The following is an 18,568-nucleotide window of genomic DNA, read 5'->3' as shown; positions in this document are numbered from 1 at the left end:
CGGGAGGGTGGGGAGCACGCTGGGATTGGCTAGCAGTAGGGATTCAAACCGAAGTGCGGGGCGGTTAGGCTGGGCGGTTGGAGTCAGAGCTCGCGCCGGGCCGGCGGCCCAGGTGAGTGTGCGGGAGCGTGAGGGTGGCTGAGGGGTAAGTGGTGGCTCCCCAGTACCAGGACCTTGCCCAGGCCGCGGGGACCCCCTCACCGGCCGAGGGGAGCAGCCTTCCCGGCGCAGCGCGGGCCGGCGCTTTGGGCGGGCCCGGCGCCGGTTTCCTCTGAGGCCTTTTCCTTCGCTGCCTCGCAGGCAGGGCCCGTGGCCGTGCGTGCTTTACGGGCTGGCCTCGTTCCTTCGCCCTCCCCGGCCTCTGCCGTCGAGTTGGGTGCGGGGCTAACGATCGTGGTGCTGATAATTAAAGCATGAAACTGTAGAAGTGGTCCTTGCACGAATTAGGCAGACTACAAGGAACAGAGGAGGGCCTTTGAGTAGAGAGCTTTTCCACCACTTGCAGTCCACGTAATATAGAAAGTCCCGGGTTATCTGTGTGTCTGTAGAGCCTGCAGCTGCGAATAGAATACTTCAAAGCTTTCCAGGGTGGCCTCCTAAGTGTTAAGCTGGCGTGTTATACCCCCTCCTGGCACCTCTCCCAACTATATCTGTACCTGCTTCTAGTGCTAATTTATTAGTCAAGGCTGTCCTGTGTGCCCCAGCAACCTCTCGCATGAGCGAAGTAATCTCTGTGTTGCTGAGCTGGAGACTTTCTTTTTCGTTGCTTCTGTTTATGCCATTGTTGCTACTGTTTGAGGAAAATCTGCTGACTGACTGAATTTTAACAGCTATTTGCAGCAGGAGTTGTAACTTAAAATGCAGCTAAATTTAAAACGGTATTAAAATTCTACAGAATGCTGCTCCTATTTTTATCCTGTGAAGCTCTGAGAACTTGCAGGTTTTTAGTGGCCTGTATAGTACCAGGTTATTCGTAGACAGGGCATGAGCTGTGTTCTGCAGCCTTCCAGGAGGAGAATGATTTGGGATCCCTCGTCTTGCCTTGGGTTCCCAGCCTCTGTGGTATGCTGGAGAATATTTGAAGCAGTAAGGTGGGGAGCTATACTGCCTTTCTCTGTGTCTCTGCCATCCGTAAACTGTGGAAGGGTGAGGATCTTCATTCTGTAGGAAAGAATTTAGATGCATATATCTCCATAATACATAACATGTATTTTTGTTTGTGCAGCTTCCAAAACTCGCCTTAAAAAAATAATAAAACAATAATTTAAAGCTGATTCTCTCTCCTTTAGGCTGGTAACACTTTTTCTGTTTGGAGGTGGGAAGAAAGGGCTGGGCTGTTTATTTAGCTCTGGTTTCTTGGCAGGAAGATGGAGAGTGCGATGCTGAACTTACGGAGTCTGTATGATCAACTTATGCGTCAGGCTGAAGTTTTAAGTGAAGGAAACGAATACCGTAAGTTCTGTTTCTGAAGTGGATTGTGCTGTGTTTACTGTAAGAACACAAATATGCAAACAAACAGTATTAGCTGTTACTGAAGAATCTGTCAATGATGCTATAGGTAATAAAACTGCTACAGGCAGTCAGATTTGAGGATTTTTTTCATTGTCGAGAAATATGAAGTCATAGGCTGAACTTCTAGGCTGGACCACATTCTGCTTGGAGCAAGATGACTTCATTCATGCAGGGTCTCATGTTCTAGCTCTCCTGGGTGATACTTGGTCTGAAAAACTGCAAGATCTCACGAACATATAGAGTGTAGGTGGGTTTGCCAAAAGGTCACCTTCCCCACTCTTCAGTTGGGAGCCGGTTATATTAATAGTTATCTACTGTTGGCTAAAGGAGGGCTGCTGCATCTTGTCTACCTGCCTGGGTAGCTAAAGATGTATGTGTCATCCCTCCAGAGTTTATTCAGTTAGCAAAGAACTTTGAAGAGTATCGGAGAAAACTGCAGAAAACGGAGCATGAGCTTGGCAGGTACAAAGATCTTCTCATGAAAACTGAAGCTGAACGTAGTGCATTGGATGTGAAGCTGAAACATGCTCGCAATCAAGTGGATGTGGAGATCAAACGAAGGCAAAAAGCTGAGACGGACTGTGAAAAGCTGGTGAGTAATTCCTTTATTACCGGTTAGCTCTTTAGAGTGTGGAGACAAGGTGATTAAACTGCATTGATCTATGGAAAATAAGGACTGGCACTTGTGATAACTTTTTTTTTTTCCGGGGAGGAAAAAACCCAGCAACAACAAATTGGCTTGGCTGCTTGTAGTAGCCTTCTGCTTTGATCTGGAAAAAGGTGATGGGCTGCTCTTTGGAGCTGAGCCGCCATTACCTGTCAGAGTGGGGGCTTTGCAGCCATTAGCAGTCTATTGACACAAGTTCTGAGAACCTATCAGTGTGGTATCTCAAAACGCTTGAGATTGTTTAATTACTGTATGAACCACAGTTTATCCTGGGGCAGCTTCTGGTATTTTGTACCTTTTATAGGAGAGGCAAATACAACTGATTCGAGAGCTGCTCATGTGTGATGCATCTGGGAGTATTCAGCTAAGTGAAGAACAGAAGTCTGCCCTCGCCTTTCTTAACAGGCCACAGGTTTCTATAGGGGGTTCAGGCAACAAAAGGTAGGCATTTTGTCTGAGCAACCTAAGTGTCAAATATCAATCTGGACGTGTACCTCTGTGACACATACTGCACCCATATCAACAGATTTTTACTTTTTATTCCAGTTTGAAATATATCTTTTCTGAGACTCTAAGATTGTTCTGGAACCATGGCTGACTGAAAGCCAAACTGATACAAGTTTCTTCTAATTTTTAATTTTTAGGCTGTCTACAATAGATGAATCTGGCTCAATTCTGTCAGACATCAGCTTTGACAAGACTGATGAGTCACTGGTAATGTAACTCCAAGTTCCAAAGTTTTCCTCTACTGTAAAACTTTAGGGTTGTGGGTTAATCTCTAGAGACCCCTCGTGTTTAGATTACTGTGGTATTAAACTGGTAGAGCTGATTTGCATTTCTCTGGTGTGCTATTGGCTAAAACTTAATGAAAGTCCTGGCTAGAGGCTGTATGGTATTTACACTGAGCTAAACAGTGGTGTGTTTCCCACAGGACTGGGATTCCTCTGTGGTGAAAGCTGTCAGACTGAAAAGGAGAGAGAAGCGGGTATGTTCAATTCTCCTCTTTCAAAGAGGTTCCATTGTTAGCCTTAGCTGGCACAATGTCACCATCTGTCACCTCACAGCCACCTATAATGATGTCTGAGCTACTAATCACAATCAAACTTCAGATGGATCGGCTTCTACTATTATTCAGACCTGCTCTCTGGATTTAGATTGAAAGTCAATTCTGATGTAGGTTTTTGTCTACTAAAAATGACTGGAGTGGAGTTCTATGTATCTTGTTCTGTTGTGGCCTCAAGTTTGCAAGAAAGCACTTGAAGATTAAGAGCTTCCAGATCAGGGGAAAATCATGTAGGAAGTTAGCATTTTTCTATTCTGTGAAGGAGCTTGTGCTTGTTCTCACCTGCTGTTAGTATGCAGTAGGCACAGGTGGGAAAGGACAGCCTGAAGTAATCACTAGCAGAGCTGGGAAGAGTGAGGGATTTGCTTAGTTGCCCTTTTTTTTGTGTGTGGTGGGTTTTTTGTTTTCTTCCTCCTTTCTTTCTTTTTTCTGAATTGGATTATAAAGCTGGCTAGGAAAATTATTTGAAAGAGTGGTATGTTGAGGCCTCCTGATATTTCACGGCAACCTTGAAGCTGCCATGAAGAACGGGTACTGTGGAAGAACTTAATGCATCTGTGGTGTGTGCAGACAATTGTTCGGTCCTTCTGGTTATACTGAACTATTATAACACTAAGCTAACGGCATACCTGCCTCATATACAGTATATTTTTGTCTCTCTTCAGCGGTCTTCCAGGCAGTTCATTGAAGGCCCACCAGGTCCTCAGAAGAAAACCAGATCAATTGGCTCCACAGCGGAACAGGTATGGTGTCCCCAGCTGGGTTTGTGTGTGTTTAAAGGTCATATTGCATACCTGTTTTTAGGGCCAAACTAGAAAATCCCATGTCCTCTCAGCATTGCTGTTGTTAACTGCATATTTTTCATTACAGGGAAATGAATCCATAGTAGCAAAGACAACTCTCATGGTCCCCAACGATGGTGGCCCAATTGAAGCTATCTCTACCATCCAGACTGTGCCTTACGGCCTGAGAAGCAGGAGGAAGAGTGGTAGGTGTCATGTCTGTGTTTGTCCTAGTCCTGAAGCTACTACTCTAGTAGGCCAGAGGCTGTTCTGAAATGTTAACAGTTGCCTCCCTCCAGGACCTAGGAGCTGCCTCTGGTTTATGATGCGCTTGCTTTTAAAACAAAGGTTGCGGGGGGGTGGAAGGTGATTCCGTTCAGTCAACACTCTTCTGTCTTTCAGGTCCTTTGCAGCCTTGGAGCAGTGAGTCAAGCATGGGCAGTAAGCAGCTGGAATCCAAATCGGAGACTGATGGCTCTGGCACCCCTCAGAACAATGCGGGAGTGAGGCTGCATGAATTTGTTTCAAAGACGGTAGGTCTACAAGCAGGAAGAACTTGAAAAAGCATCTTCCATTTTGAAATGTGTGTGATACCAAGCTATTGATAAGAGGCTATTAGCCGTTATGTCTCAAGTCAACATTAACTGTAATGGTTACCTGCATGGATCAGGGAATATGTTATCCTATATGGTTAGCCAGTTTGAGTCCTGCTGAGTTACTACATTGCACTAATCTCTTCCCATCTATATGCTTTGAATCATTAGGTTATCAAGCCAGAATCATGTGTTCCATGTGGAAAGAGAGTAAAATTTGGAAAAATCTCTCTGAAGTGCAGAGACTGCCGTGTGGTTGCTCATCCAGAGTGTCGGGACCGCTGTCCTCTTCCCTGTATCCCCACCTTGACAGGCACTCCTGTCCGGATCGGAGAGGTAAATCTGTGGGGTGAGCTTGGGGCAGTACAGCTGCCAGCCCAAACGGGCTAATGTTTGATTAGAGTTAGAACGTGCTTAGGCTCCAGCAAGTCTGGCTTCTACAGAAGAGCTCCTGTTGCTCAGAGCTGCATAATAAAATGCAAATGGGCATGCTAATGTATCATTCAATAACCAGCGTAGTGGGTGGTAGGGATGCGATGTTAGGAGGGTGTTAAGTTGTGAACACAGCAGCTCTGGGTAGGCAGTCCTACAGCATTGTGCTGATGGATGTAGTGTTGCCCTTCTCTGGGCTGATGAAGAAGAAATAATGTTGTTGAGTTTTTTTAAGTTTAGATCTCACTAGGAGTTCCTGAGAGAGTATTTTGCATGTTCTTGAAGACTAAGTATCTTTTTTTTCTTTTCACTTCTGCCTCTTAGGGGACCTTGATGGACTTTGTCCCTTCTACTCCTCCAATGATCCCTTCTATCATAGTGCACTGCGTTAATGAGATCGAGCAGCGAGGGCTGCATGAGGTAAAAAGAAAATGAGGTGTGAAACAGTGCTAATGAAATGGGTTGTGGTGTTAGGGAAACAAATTGTTAACCTAAATATCTCTTATTTATGGCGTGTATAGTGCTGCTTGGTGGGTGACTGCAAGTGAGCAACGGTGTCAATGTAGAGTGCTCAGGTGTGGAAAGTGGGAGCAGAAGAATGTCAGCTTTATATGTGTAGTTGATATTCTGCCTCTAAGCAATGCTTTCTGTTAACAGACAGGCCTTTACCGGATATCTGGCTGTGACAAGACAGTGAGGGAACTGAAAGAGAAGTTTCTTAGAGCAAAAAATATTCCTTTGCTCAGTAAAGTGGATGATATCCATGCTATCTGTGGCCTTCTCAAGGACTTTCTACGCAGCCTGAAAGAACCTCTTCTCACTTTTCGGTTAAACAAGGCTTTTATGGAAGCTGCAGGTAAGGAGTTGCTAAATGACATCTTCAACTCTTTCCCTAGGCTTGATGGTCACAGGTTTAGCTGTTGTGTGATCTGGCAGACCTCAGTGCTCTGTGGAGCCCTCATGCTTGCAGCTGCATTATGTGCAGTATGCTGGGAAGATCTCTCTGCTGTGCTGTTTTGGAAGAGGAAAGAAACAGTTCTAGTGCTTGGGCAGGATACAAAATTATTATAATGGCCTGTGAAGTTTCTGGCTTCCTTGTTTCTCAGGCTAGCTGTTGCTGTGAGAGGAATATTACAGTTGTGCCTCTGGGACCACTTTTTGAGGTCTAAACTTTTTTTTTTCTTTTGCCCCCCAGAAATCTTGGATGAGGACAACAGTATTGCTGCTATGTACCAAGCAGTTGGTGAACTTCCTCAGGCCAATAGGGACACCCTAGCTTTCCTCATGATCCACCTGCAGAGGTATGTCCAAATGGAGTGGTAGTTCTGAAAGGAGGATGTTGCCACTGGTGTTTTCTCTAATTGGCTCTTATTACTGCTTGTGAGCAGGAAGTCTTTATTCTGGAAAAAACTGCTTGTTCAGAGGCTGAAGTGTGTGTGGAATGGGGAAACTGTATGACAAGTGAAGGGGAGAAGCTACATTCTCTCTTTCTTAACTTTTTTAATACAGGGTGGCACAGAGCCCGGAGACTAAAATGGACGTTACCAACTTGGCCAAAGTCTTTGGCCCCACAATAGTTGCCCATGCGGTACCTGATCCTGACCCTATGACACTACTGCAAGACACTAAGCGGCAACCCAAGGTAGGTCAGCAGAAAGGACTGACTTGAGTGAGTGTACCCCGTTTTAAAGAATTCAAATGAATTACTGGAGGGAGCTGAGGTGATGCCTGTCTGGTGTCAGTGTGTGAAAGCTGTGTGCTGTTTGTAACATCAGCTACTCGTGGGTGTGTCTGTAGGTAGTGGAGCGACTTCTGCTGCTTCCTATGGACTACTGGAGCCAGCTGATGATGGTGGAGCAAGAAAACATTGACCCAGCACACGTAATTGAGAATATCAATGCCTACTCCACCCCACAGACACCAGATGTTAAAGGTAACCCCTGGGTGCTGCTCTATTGGCTGTGCAGCTGCTGTGTTAAAAATAACGACCCTCAATCAAAGCTGCTTGTGAGACTGGAGCTAGCCATTCCTGCATGCTTTATGGAGTAAGAGAGAAGAAAAGCATGCCAGGAAGTACCAGATTTGTCTAGTATTTTTGACAGATGCTAGGGAATGTCTAATGTTGCTTGCATGGCAATGAAAACTTCAGCTGTCCTCATGTTGCTTGCTTTGCTGCCTCTTTTTTGACAGTGAGCATGCTTGGACCCCTCACTACTCCAGAACAGCAGCTCTCCAAGACGCCGTCGTCTAGCTCTCTGTCCCAGAGGGTCCGGTCTACCTTCAGCAAAACCACCCCCAAGTAAATGCCAGTGGTGTTATCATGGAGATATTGGGATGACTGCAGGTGGCTTGGGTGTTCAGGGAGAACTAAAAATAGACTTTTGGACCCAGTTCTGGGAGCAGCCTGCATTTACTGCTTGGTCAACTCTCCCTTAATCAGTGCTGTAGTAGCAGTACAAGCTGCATAATGGTTAATGAGTGTCACCCTATGGCAGGGAGAGGAACACTTTGTTTGGGAGGTGGGTAAAATTTGGGTGAATGACCCCTGGGAAAGGGAGAGTGTTAGACCTCTATATCCTAAATCCCAAACTGATATCTTTCTACTTCTCTTGAACTAGATTTGGGAGCAAAAGCAAGTCAACAACCCAGCTTGGGCATCAGGGCAACTTCTTTGCCTCTCCTATGCTGAAGTGAAGTGGACCTGGGAGTTAGTGTCGTCCTAGCATTTGCACACCAATATGCATGAGTACAATAAATGCAAGCCCTCTCCATGGCCCTTGGCAGCTTATGTAATAAGATCTTTTTCCTTTTATCTTTCAGCTTAACTGAGACTTTTAATGGGATTTTATTGTGCAATGTATTTTTATTATCTAATGCTGTGCTAAATTTAGTATTGGTGAAGAAAGTAACTAGCAGGATTTGTTCAAAGAGTTAAGAATAACAATAATAATAAAAAAAACTGCTAGAGGAACTCACTGACATTTTTCGGTAGCATCCAGTCTTCTACCCCAACGAAGTGGAAATACAAGGATCTTAAGTTGTTTTTAAAAACTACATAAGTTGCTCTTCACACAGCAGTGATGCCCCGATTGAATTTTGCCAGAATCCAGCCTTTCAAACAATGCACAGGTCTGTAATTCTGTGGCTTGCAGCCTCTAATCCTGAGGATGGCAGTGTTGCACTTGTCTGGGCAAAAGATGCTCTGCTTAATTAACTGCCAGAGGGACTGTCGCTTTCTAAAGAAACATTTCCTGATACTGTGTTTACAAGGGGAAAACTTTGTAGAGGACTGTCTGTAGATGCAAACCCAAAGGACACCTGGGTAGTCTAAATGAATTACTAGTGCTGCCCATACTGGTGAGGGGAATGAGGATAGTTTAATAGCACCCTAGCTTTTGGGAGTCCCTGCTTTTCCAAATCGGGCTATGTGACCTTGCCCGGTGCTGTGTGAAAAGACTTGTGGAACATGTACAGAAGTTTATAAGTGGCTGTTTTTATTAAGCTCTGGAAAACTGTCCTGACCTGTGCAGTTAAGTAAATCATGATGTTCTATGTGGCCTATGTTTCTGTACTCTGGCTAATGCTTTTTACTTGTGCTATAGACTTTTAACCAGGGCCTGTGTAGCGTTACAGGAGGCTGTAATGCTGAGGTGCTGTGCTCTGAGTAACTCCTGCCCCAAGGACTAATGAACGTGGCAGTCTGGTGCTGGGGTGCAGGATCATACACCGGGCTGTGGCTCATGGGTCCAGAGGAGGGAGGAGACAACAGTTCTGGTCCCCAATATTGTATCAGGAGGTAAAATAGCCTGGGCTGAATGTGGTGGCCTGGGTTATGTCTCTTCCTGTTGGTTGCAGGCGCTGGATGGTGAAGTCCTCTCCTGCCATGTTTCCATCTTAGCTCTGACCCACTGCAGGAGATGGGACAGCTGGGGGCTGCTGCTTCCCTTCCCCAGTGGGGCTGGGGGCCCAGGACAGGTGGGTGTTTTCTGGCCTCTGGTGTCTTCATGCACAGCAGATGTGCATGAGGGGGGCACTAAGGCATGTTGCCCTTCCCCAAATCCTGTGTCTTGGACACACTTGACTTTGGTCCTTTTCTGGAGCATCCCCTCCTGAACTGAGTCGTTGCCTGTTCCTTGTTGGAGCAGAAACTGGGGCATTTGCAGCGGGACCTGCTGGGGGATATCTGCCCTGGTCCTCCGCTCTGTGGGGACAGAGGAGGCTTGGGGGCACCCTAGTAGGCTACTGCCACTTGCTCACTGCTGGGCACAGAGGCCAGTGCTTGGAAGCATGGCGGCAATGCTGGGATGGGGGGCTGTGCCCACCCATGCCTGCAGGGGAGGACACAAGTTCCACCGTGGTATGTGTGAGTAGACAGGACAGTGCGGAGAAAGAGCCGTACTGAATGTGAGACGGGGGGAATAGGTAGCGAAAACTGTGAAGAAAGGGTCTATCTTCTGGCAGCCCATGCTCTGGTTGCTTTAGGCTACAGGGAGACACCAGCTGTTGCACAGGAGAAATCATGTGGGAAAGAATTTGAAATATTTATTGATGAAAAAATATTGAAAGCCTCACTTTGGCCCCAGAAACAGTGATGAATACACTGTTCCTAGCGATTCCTCTCAAGTTGATACCAGTGTGAGCAAGTAAACCCACTTTATGTTCAGGCAGGGGCAAGCACACACACGCTTCAAAGGATTAATGCAGATATTATCACAACTCTGCTCCTTAATCAGCAGCAAGCTCTTGCTACATTTGCCTTTAATGCAACTGGACAGGCCAGGGACCACCTCCGTCCTGTATGCAAGTGCTTCACCCTCATCGAGACCCTTCAGCAGTTAGTGATCTTATGGGGGAAGCCACCTTTTTATTTGCTGCAAATGATAGATTTTGAATAATTGAAGGGAATTAATTTCTTGTGCTGCCCTAATCAGGACTTAGTTCTTATCTACAGCAACTCCAAGGGAGTGACACAGGTCTACACCTGCAAAGGATTGTGCTCAGACCCCATAAGCCAAATTCTTCACCTTTGTTTTCATTTCCTCTTCTCAGAGAGGCAGGATTCAGGGCAGGGTGTGTAAGTTGTGGGCAGTCAGTGATCTATGGGTAGGCCTGTATTTAATGGACGAGTGATGGGATGGTCAGAAAAGCTGATAGAGCCCTCATCTATATGAGGGCCTGCTGTTGGAAGACACACTGGTACCTAATGCCTTCTAGCTTTGCGAAAAGGATACTCTGCTTTCTCCAGACTGGGGCTCCCACCATCAGTCCAGATCACTTTCAAAAAATTCTGCAGGCAAGTGGTGGTCAGTCTTTTGGATGAAGCGGTGGATAGCATCAGCATCGTTGCTGTGGCAGTGCCAAGCCACCTTTGTCAGCTTCCGTGCACACTCCTTCCTCTGTTCTGTTGGCATGGGAATTTTGTAACCCTCCATAAACTTTGCTTTTGCTTCATCCAGTGATTTCTTCTTGTAGAGGAAGAAATTTCCCCAGTAGAGATTAAGGGCTTGGTGGCCTTTGGGGCTCAGGGTGTCCTTTCTCTCCTGCAGCTCCTTGTAGATCTTCTCTTCCTGTGCTGGGTCTATTGCGCCACAGAGCTCTGCTAATTGCAGCTTTAAAAACACAAGGTCAAGGTCTGGATGTTTCTGAAGAATTTGCTTGAGGTGCTTGATGGCTGCCTCCAATATGTTATTCTTGTCTTCCTGCTTTGCAGTAAGCCACTGTATCTTATAGCACTTGGCCAAGGCTTGGCAGAGAAGGTGGTAGCCTGGATCCTGCTTTAGGGCTCGCTGTAATATCTCCATGGCTCGCTCTGTGGACCGTTGCAGCCAGAATAAAGCTGAAGCTTTGAGGACATCAGCATCGGAGCTTTTCTCTGCACTTTCTTCTATCAAGCCAATTGATCTTTCTATCTGCACTTGTTCAAGTAGCTTGGCTAAGTATGTTTTGGCTCAGTAGTTATTTGGCTGCTCAAGGACAGTCCTTTCCAATTGGATTATGGCTTTCCTTGCAATATCAGGATACCAGAAGTAATTCCAGGAGGAATAAAGAGCCATTCCAAGCCCAGCATGGAAATATATGTTCTGTGGTTCAAGCATCAATGCTGCCTCAAAGCACTCTCTTGCCCGTTCCCCATTACGCGCTCTGATAGCCAAGAGGGACCAGCCTTTCTGGGCCTGGATGTATGGGATCAGCTGTGCGTCCCAAGGAGTTGGGCAGAGTTGCCGAATTTGTTTCAGATAGCTTTTGGCCTCCTGATAAGAGCCCTGAAAGTAGTGAATCCAAGCATAATTCCCGCAGATAATCAAAGAATCAGCAGTAGAAGCCTGCTGCTCATCTTGTCTCTCATGCTCTTCAGCATCTTTAAGGCTTTGCAGAGCTTCTCTGCTCTGGCCTTTCAGCTGGTACAGATATACCTGCAGCCCGAAGAGTGCTGCGTGGTTTTGGTGGGATGTGTGCTTGATTTCAACAGCCAGCTTCTGGAGGACATGTGTGGGTTCAACATGGCCTGTTACACCCAGGTGAAATGGCATTGAAGGGCATCCAACTTATCCTTCAGCTGCTCATTGCTACAGAGAGGAAAATGTGGATTATGAAAAGGCAGCATGGGGAGGGGTGGGGTCCTGTGGTCTAGCTCCTAGCTGTATGTGAAAAAGGAGGGAGAGGTGGAGGATGGGGCTCTCCCCATTTGCTCAACAAGTCCCTGGCACTCAAGCTACTAAAGAACCTGTAGCTGATCTTCAGGGAAGCATCTGGGAGGCTTCACTCCTGGCTTGCTGTTCCTCAAAGGGGAGTCACCAGTGCCTGGAGCCAGGGCTGCTCCTTTGTCTTATTTAAGAAGGATGCAGCAGGAGATGGCTCAGCAAAGAGAGTCCAACAGACCCATGAAGATATTGGACCAGATAATCTCTTATATGAGGAAAGGCCAAGAGAGCTGGGACTCTTCAGCCTCAAGAGGAGAAGGCTCAGAAGGATCTCAAAGCGTACGTAAATATCTGAAGGGAGGGTGCAAAGAGGAGAGAGCCAGGCTTTTTTCTATGGTGCCCTATGCCAGGCTCAGAAGCAGTAGGCACAGACTGAAACTCATTGAGGCTCCAAATGGCCATCAGGAAACTTCTTTTAACTGTAGGGATGACGGAGTACTGGCACAGGCTGCCCAGAGAGGCTGTGGAGTCTCCATCCTTGGAGATACTCCAAAGCTGTCTGGATGTGGTCATGGGCAACCTGCTCCAGGTGACCTTTCTGTCGTTCTGAATGAGGACGTTGTGCCGAGCCTTGTCACCCCGAACCCCCTCTTTCTGGGAGCTGCCACAAGAATGGATGCTGTGCACTTACCTCATTTTTGCTGCAGGTGTATTGTCGTTGTCAAGGAGCGATGGCTTGGGCTGCGTCTCTCCCACGCTGCAGCAGATACACGGGGCACTACAGAGCCTGTCATTTATTGACTGATCCTTAAATAGAGAAAGTATTTCCTTCTGGGCAGGGTCTGATTAAACAATTTGTCTTGGAGGAAACAAGGCTGAAAGAGAAAATCTTAAACCAGGAAGTAAAGTATTCTGGTCTCCCTGTCTTGAAGCTACTCCCTTCCCTTCACAAAATGGGACTGGGGTCTGGATAAACAAGAGAGGAAACCCAGTGGTCAGAGCAGAAGGATCCAAACTTGCCCCTGGAGACCTTCTCCCCCCTGAAAAGGACATTGTTAGTGCTAACGCTTTTAGAAAGTATCAGGGCTAAGGTGACAGAAGAGAAGGATACCGGGCTACGGCACTGCCATTATTGTTAAGAGGCCAAAGGCTCCGTACGACTCTGCAAGGCCTTGGCGCTGGGGCTTGTTGGGCTGGTTTGTCTGGATCTGTCCTGACCTGCCTGAAACTTTGCTGTAGTTTGTTTAGTTTACCTGTAAGAGCAACTCTCCGGCAGCAAGGCGGCTGTTAGCGAATTGATTTTTAGCAATCGAATTTGCATGGTTTTGTGTAACTGTGAGGTACAGCGGCTGTGCCCACGATAAATCTGAGGTACTTCCTTAAGGAGCGGGCAGTGCCGAGGGAGGGTCAGGGTGCAGGCACTGAGCACAGGCTGGCCCTGGGCTCTTCACAACTCATCAGTGATCCATTACTGATCATTGAGGAACATGGTTGTGGCAGGTGGAGGAAACCAGTCTTAGAGGTAACAGAAAAAATGCAGGTAAAACGCAGGTTACATAGCATACCTGGATGTAACGTGGAATTGCAGCTCTGAAGAAAGATTCAAGTGTAGAGAGTAGTAGAAAAAACATTTTTTAAAAGCGTCCTAAGTAGACCCTAAACTGAGGAGGAAGAAACAAACCATCAACCTTATCATCATCTTCCTCCCACTAAAGAAGAAGAAACCCATCAACATTGCTTTCCCCCCTTGGGATGCTGATGAGTTGCTGCGGCAATGCAAGGGAAGTAGGGAGAACTTGTATTAGAGGAAGGGGGTAGATGGATACTTTGGTCTACTGTGTTTATTTTTTTTTCCTGTTACTGACAACCTTTAATAAAAATCAAGTAATTTGGATATTGTTAGCGCTGCCGTAACTGGATGAATGGTGATTGCCGTATCTTTGTTAGACTGAGGCATTAATTAGACTACCATTAAGTTCTAATTCTTGAATCCTCACGTAAGCATCTTCTTTCTGTGTGCTTTGGCTTGCACAAGCTGCTTCTCCGTTGCCTGTCGTGGCCAGGATGGGGCTCTGCGTGTTGGGTGACCGGCAGATGTTTTGACGCCCCGGGGCAGGGGCTGAGCGGGGCTGTGGGCAGTGCTGGCAGAACAGAGGAGAAATTCCGAGCTCAAGTCCCTCAGGCCTTGGCAAGGGTTCTTGGCTCTTTCTCCTGCTAATATTAGGACTGGTTTGAGGAAGATTACGGTTCTGTGAAATAGCTATTAATATCATACAAAGCTTGGATGGAAGTCAAAAATAACAGCAAACGCGAAAACTACTAACCACACAGCCAAACGGGAAGTACAGGCAAGGCTTGGTGCTGTGAAAGATAAACAGCGGGAAGGAAAAGCAAAAGAGCTGCAGTAAGATGCAGAGAAGAAAAATACAAATAGCTTTGGAGATAGCTTGAAAACAGTCCTTGGCTCCAAAACAGTTATGTTACATCAAATAACGCTGATCGAATTCTCTGAGCTGATTGAAGGGAAATCCTGGTTTATTGGCCCAGACGTTTCCCGGCTTTGGAAAAACACCCGTCTGTCATAAATTCCCTCTGCTGCCGACTCAGGAACGAGCTTGGTAGTCTCACCCCCTCCATGCCTCGGCAATGAATCCGCTTGTCTTCCTCCCAAGTCTGTTCCCTTACCCGCAGCAGTCTGCTGCTGTTACGGGGCAAGACCAGTCTGAGCCCTGGTTTTCCTCGGCCTCTGTAATTGCTATTGTACTTGGGGTAATCTCTGAGTAGCGTTGTGGCATGGGCTGTAGGAATAATCTTTATAAGACTAAATGAACTGATTGGGAAATGCAGACCGGCCAGCAGGCTCAGAGTCCTTCATCAAGCAGGAAAAGAAGAACAAAAACCCAGACTCAGCCTGATTCTTCTTGGACACAGTGAAGGGGCTCTGAACCCCCAAAGTGGTCTGCAACATGAAGCAGGAAAGACAGAGCCTGGAGCTGCTGTTCTGCTGAAAACAGTGCCTGTGGGGTTAGGGCATTTCAAGGAGATTCAGCTGAGCAGCAAAGGCCAAAAAACTAAAAATACATTGAGGTGCGGCAGCAGGATTTCCCTGATAAAGTTTGAGTCCTGGCTGAGTATTTAAAACCTTCCTTGTTGTCACTGAAGCACAGGTGAAGCTTCCATAGTGAGAAGACGGGTAACCAAAAGGTGGTTTCGGTTTGCATTACGTTCCTGTTGCACCTTTCCAGATCGTACTGACTCTACCCCTCCCGGCTGTGCTTCTCGCCGTTCTGCGTGTGGATGTACGCGCTCCTCCAGGGAAAGGAGGCGGCAAAAGCAGGGTTTTGCCAGCGTATCAATACTCGCACAGCAGTGTTTGATTCATGGCTTTGTTGGTCGCTGTACAAATCCCTGGCCAAGAGCTACGCTGACAAAAGCCTGGGTCTCCTCCTGCTCAGAAGCTGGAGGATTGCACTATCTTGTACTAGACCAAAATAAGTAATATTTCTCCTAGACAAGAGCTTATATACTTCAAAGATCACTATTTTCTCCTACTGTGTAGTATGAGGCAACCTCTTCTACCCCCAGACCTCGCTTCGGTAGTTTGTACCGGCAGATGGCAGAGGATTTCCATCAGTGAGCTGGAAGAGGCGCGGGCTGGGTGACTGCGTTGCCGGGCTCGCTCCAGCCCGTCAATAAGCAGCTCTGCTTTTGCACCACTTCTAGATTTCTGCTTTGTAGCTGGATTATTTTTTTAACAATATTCCAAGTTCCCTCCCTGCCTCCTGCTTTGGATAAAAAGATCTATATTTGGAAACGCGGTGGTTTCCCTTGACTCTGAACAGGGAGGTAAACCAGACCAGGACTCGAGAGGGCACGAGCTGCCTGTGGAGGGCATTCCTCCCCCTTCACAAGTGAGCTATGAAGGGCCCAAGAAAATGACCGAGCAGCAAGTTTAAAATGAAAATGGAAATATTTTTTCCGTATAATGTATACGGAAACTGTGAGAACAACATTGTGTAAAAACAGCCTCTGCCTCACCAGAATATTTGACCCCCTTGTTTTCAAATGCTTTGAAAGCCTTTCCGCCCATGCCCCGACTCTACGCTCACCCAAGTTACCTGATACTGGAAGCTAGATCTACTGAATTCCTGCAGATAAAAGTGGCCTAGACATTCTGCTTTACCGACACACGAGCATCAGGTGACATGTAACCACCAGCGACCGTAGCCGCTGCCGTGGGATGACGCAGGGAGCTCTGTCTGGAGGTGGCAGTGAATGGCTTCGCTCTAGACGCTCCTGGTTGCCCCCAGACCTGGACAGGGGATCCTTAGGAATCTGCGTCATGTATAACCTGCAGCAAGAGCCGGGCAGCTTCTCAAGCACGCACAGAGAGCAGGAAAAGGGAGCTGTTAAGCGTTTCAAAATCTTAGGCTGAAATACCTTCCTGAAGTGCCTATCTCTCCTGAATTAATCTATCTCCAAAAATATGAGGATTCGACTGTCTGTTTACAGCTTGGTGAGCTAATGAGGTCACTGCAAAGGCTTGATCAACACGAGAAAAATAATTCTAGGGAAAAGAAAACAGATGATAGCGAGGGGTTCAGTTAACTGACCTCAAAAACAGAGCCCTCGATGTCTGCTGTCTATGTGACCACTTCACCATCTCGCACGTACAAAGGCTATGGCTGCAAAGTGCTGGAAGACGCTCTGATATCAACGAACTCCCCTGGCTCCTCAGGGAGGGCTTCTTATCTCCAAGAGCAAAGCCTTCCCTTCTATCAGCACTTAGACAGACACTCAACTGTCCTCCAACTGCTGTGATGCGGCGATAAGCCCGGAGCATTTGCTACTCAGCGAGGCTGGGGAACGGTGGAGCGCCGGGGTCTGACCTAGGGCAGACAGCTTGGCAGCGCAGAGCAGCAAAAACCTTGCCATAGGCACGCAGGATAGTTGGAATCCAGAGAGCCATTACCAACGCTCCACTTTGGCCCAGCTCGTTGCCTGCAAGGGGCCGTAGCCTTCATGCCACCTCCCAAGACGGGGTAGCGGAGAACTACCTTGTCAGCGCAGGCAGTAAAAGCCAAAAGTGGCTCTCGCTGACGCACCCTGTGCTGTGTGCCGTACCTGTCGCTTAATTCAGATGGCTCTTAGCACCCGTGAGGATGAGAGCTTTGGGGAGCAGCGGTTTTGCAGTGCCAAGAGCCAGGACCTGGTTGTATCATTCATGGGGACTGAGGATGCTTCAGCTGGGAGCGCGATAGGGGCATGAGACGGTGCCTGGTTTGTTCTCTAGAAATGATTGATGAGGAGATGAGAGAAGGACGCCTGGGGAAGAGAGCTGCCTGCCATAGCTGAAGAAATACGACGCAAATCGTACATGTAGAAGCCAACGCAATGCAGAAATCCCAGTTCCTGTCTGGTCCTAACTCTTCCCACAGCCATGGCTGCCTGGGGCAGAGGACACAATGTTCCAGTCTTCTTTATTCCAGCCCATCTATTTGTCTAATTCTGTATTTCTCTCACTGGATTGGGGATTTCTCTTCTGTGGCTACAAGGGGATGTCTCCTTGTTTTCTGGATTTGGAGTATGTTGCAGGTCAGCAGAGAGAGGGGGACAGCAGAGCTGCCCAGGTGAGCAGTGACTTGCATCTGAGACAACCAGGACTGGCAGCCTTCCATGTCAAGACTGTTCCTGGCTGCTGAAGATGGCAGCAAATGGCCCTAATCTGGCAAAAAGGCTGGGGCTGAATCCCAGTTCTAGGCCACAGGAAAGGGTACAAGAGGATCCATGGGATTCGCAGCGTCGTTAACTAATGAAAGCCAGAGCACGAGAGAAAATCAGATCCTCTGATTCCAGCAGCCAACTGCTGGTCCAAAGGCATGTGGTCCTACTACCATGGCATAAAAGTAATGAGAAATTGTGGTGTTAAGATTTTGATAAGATTGCAGCAGTAATATACTGCAATACCTCTGAGCCAAGCTCTCAGAGAGCGATGGGAAGAGAAGAGAAGTTGAAGTGATGACAACCCAGCATAATGTGTGGAAAGAAAGAATAATAGCCAGTGGATGATTTAAACAATGTGTTAATTAAAATGATATAGATATTGAAGGACAAATCTGTTTCCTGCACAACTTAGAAAAAAACAGAACGTGGTACACTTGGACTTGGTGACAGCAGCTGCGGGTAAAGTAGGCAAGAAGATCCTCCCCGGTGAAATGTTTAGGTGCTTTGCATAGGCTTAAAGACTGTAAAAGTTCTGAAATATGGCTGAGTTTATAGAAAGTCCCATAGAAACAAAAAAAAAGGGCCATCAGACATCTGTGGCCGGTCATTTCAGGACAATCTATTATTCTGGGTGTGTCTGAGATGAACCATAGCTGATTCTACAATTCCTTGGATTCTTCCCTGGGTAGGAGACCATTTCACTGGTTAAGTAACGGAGAAATTTCCATATGTGGAGAGGGGAGACCAAGGAAACAGTAGCTCTAAGTCTTTCTCGAGAGAAGCAGCTAACAGTAGGTAACACCAAGAAGGCTGAAATACATCAGTCTAACTTCAAAGGGTGATTGATCAGGTAAGCGTCATAATTGACATGAGTGGTAGAGGGAAGAAATCTCAATACAGTAAGGAAAAAAGCTAGAAATGCACTTACATTCATTATATACTTTCAGGTCATTTGGGCAAGATTAAATTCACTCAACAGGTGGGAGAAAGCTGAGAAGAGAGCTTCCACTAACCCAGGGAGGATGGAAAACGGTCAAGAAAAATGCCAAAGGTTTCTCTTAAAAAGGAGACTGAAGATCCGGAGAGAATTATGTGGCGTTGGGATCTGGGAAAACAGTGGAACAAGCAGTTAAGCATGCTGTTTGTCAGCACCT

General features: G+C 47.0%; 1 protein-coding gene and 1 pseudogene across 2 annotated transcripts; one reads left to right on the top strand and one right to left on the bottom strand.

The window, feature by feature from the left end:
- Positions 1-1,367: 1,367 nt before the first annotated feature.
- Positions 1,368-7,743, top strand: RACGAP1 (Rac GTPase activating protein 1; the record flags this gene model as incomplete). Its single annotated transcript, XM_082011768.1, has 16 exons — positions 1,368-1,452; positions 1,902-2,104; positions 2,484-2,620; positions 2,824-2,893; positions 3,111-3,164; positions 3,908-3,985; positions 4,113-4,230; positions 4,427-4,557; positions 4,789-4,953; positions 5,374-5,469; positions 5,707-5,905; positions 6,245-6,350; positions 6,559-6,691; positions 6,847-6,982; positions 7,240-7,348; positions 7,668-7,743. The coding sequence occupies 16 exons, from the start codon at positions 1,368-1,370 to the stop codon at positions 7,741-7,743; spliced, it is 1,896 nt and encodes a 631-aa protein (XP_081867894.1).
- Positions 7,744-10,259: 2,516 nt separating this feature from the next.
- LOC309414510 (interferon-induced protein with tetratricopeptide repeats 2-like) lies at positions 10,260-12,152 on the bottom strand (annotated as a pseudogene). Its single transcript has 2 exons — positions 12,042-12,152; positions 10,260-11,615 (listed from the first exon to the last, which is right to left on the bottom strand). The product of its transcript is annotated as an interferon-induced protein with tetratricopeptide repeats 2-like (transcript).
- Between the last annotated feature and the right edge of the window lie 6,416 nt (positions 12,153-18,568).

This window comes from Phaethon aethereus (genome assembly GCF_964289735.1).
Source record: "Phaethon aethereus genome assembly, chromosome: 29".
Classification (NCBI taxonomy): Eukaryota; Metazoa; Chordata; class Aves; order Phaethontiformes; family Phaethontidae; genus Phaethon; species Phaethon aethereus.
Note: the sequence above shows the minus strand (reverse complement) of the source record. Positions and strands in the feature narration are given on the sequence as shown.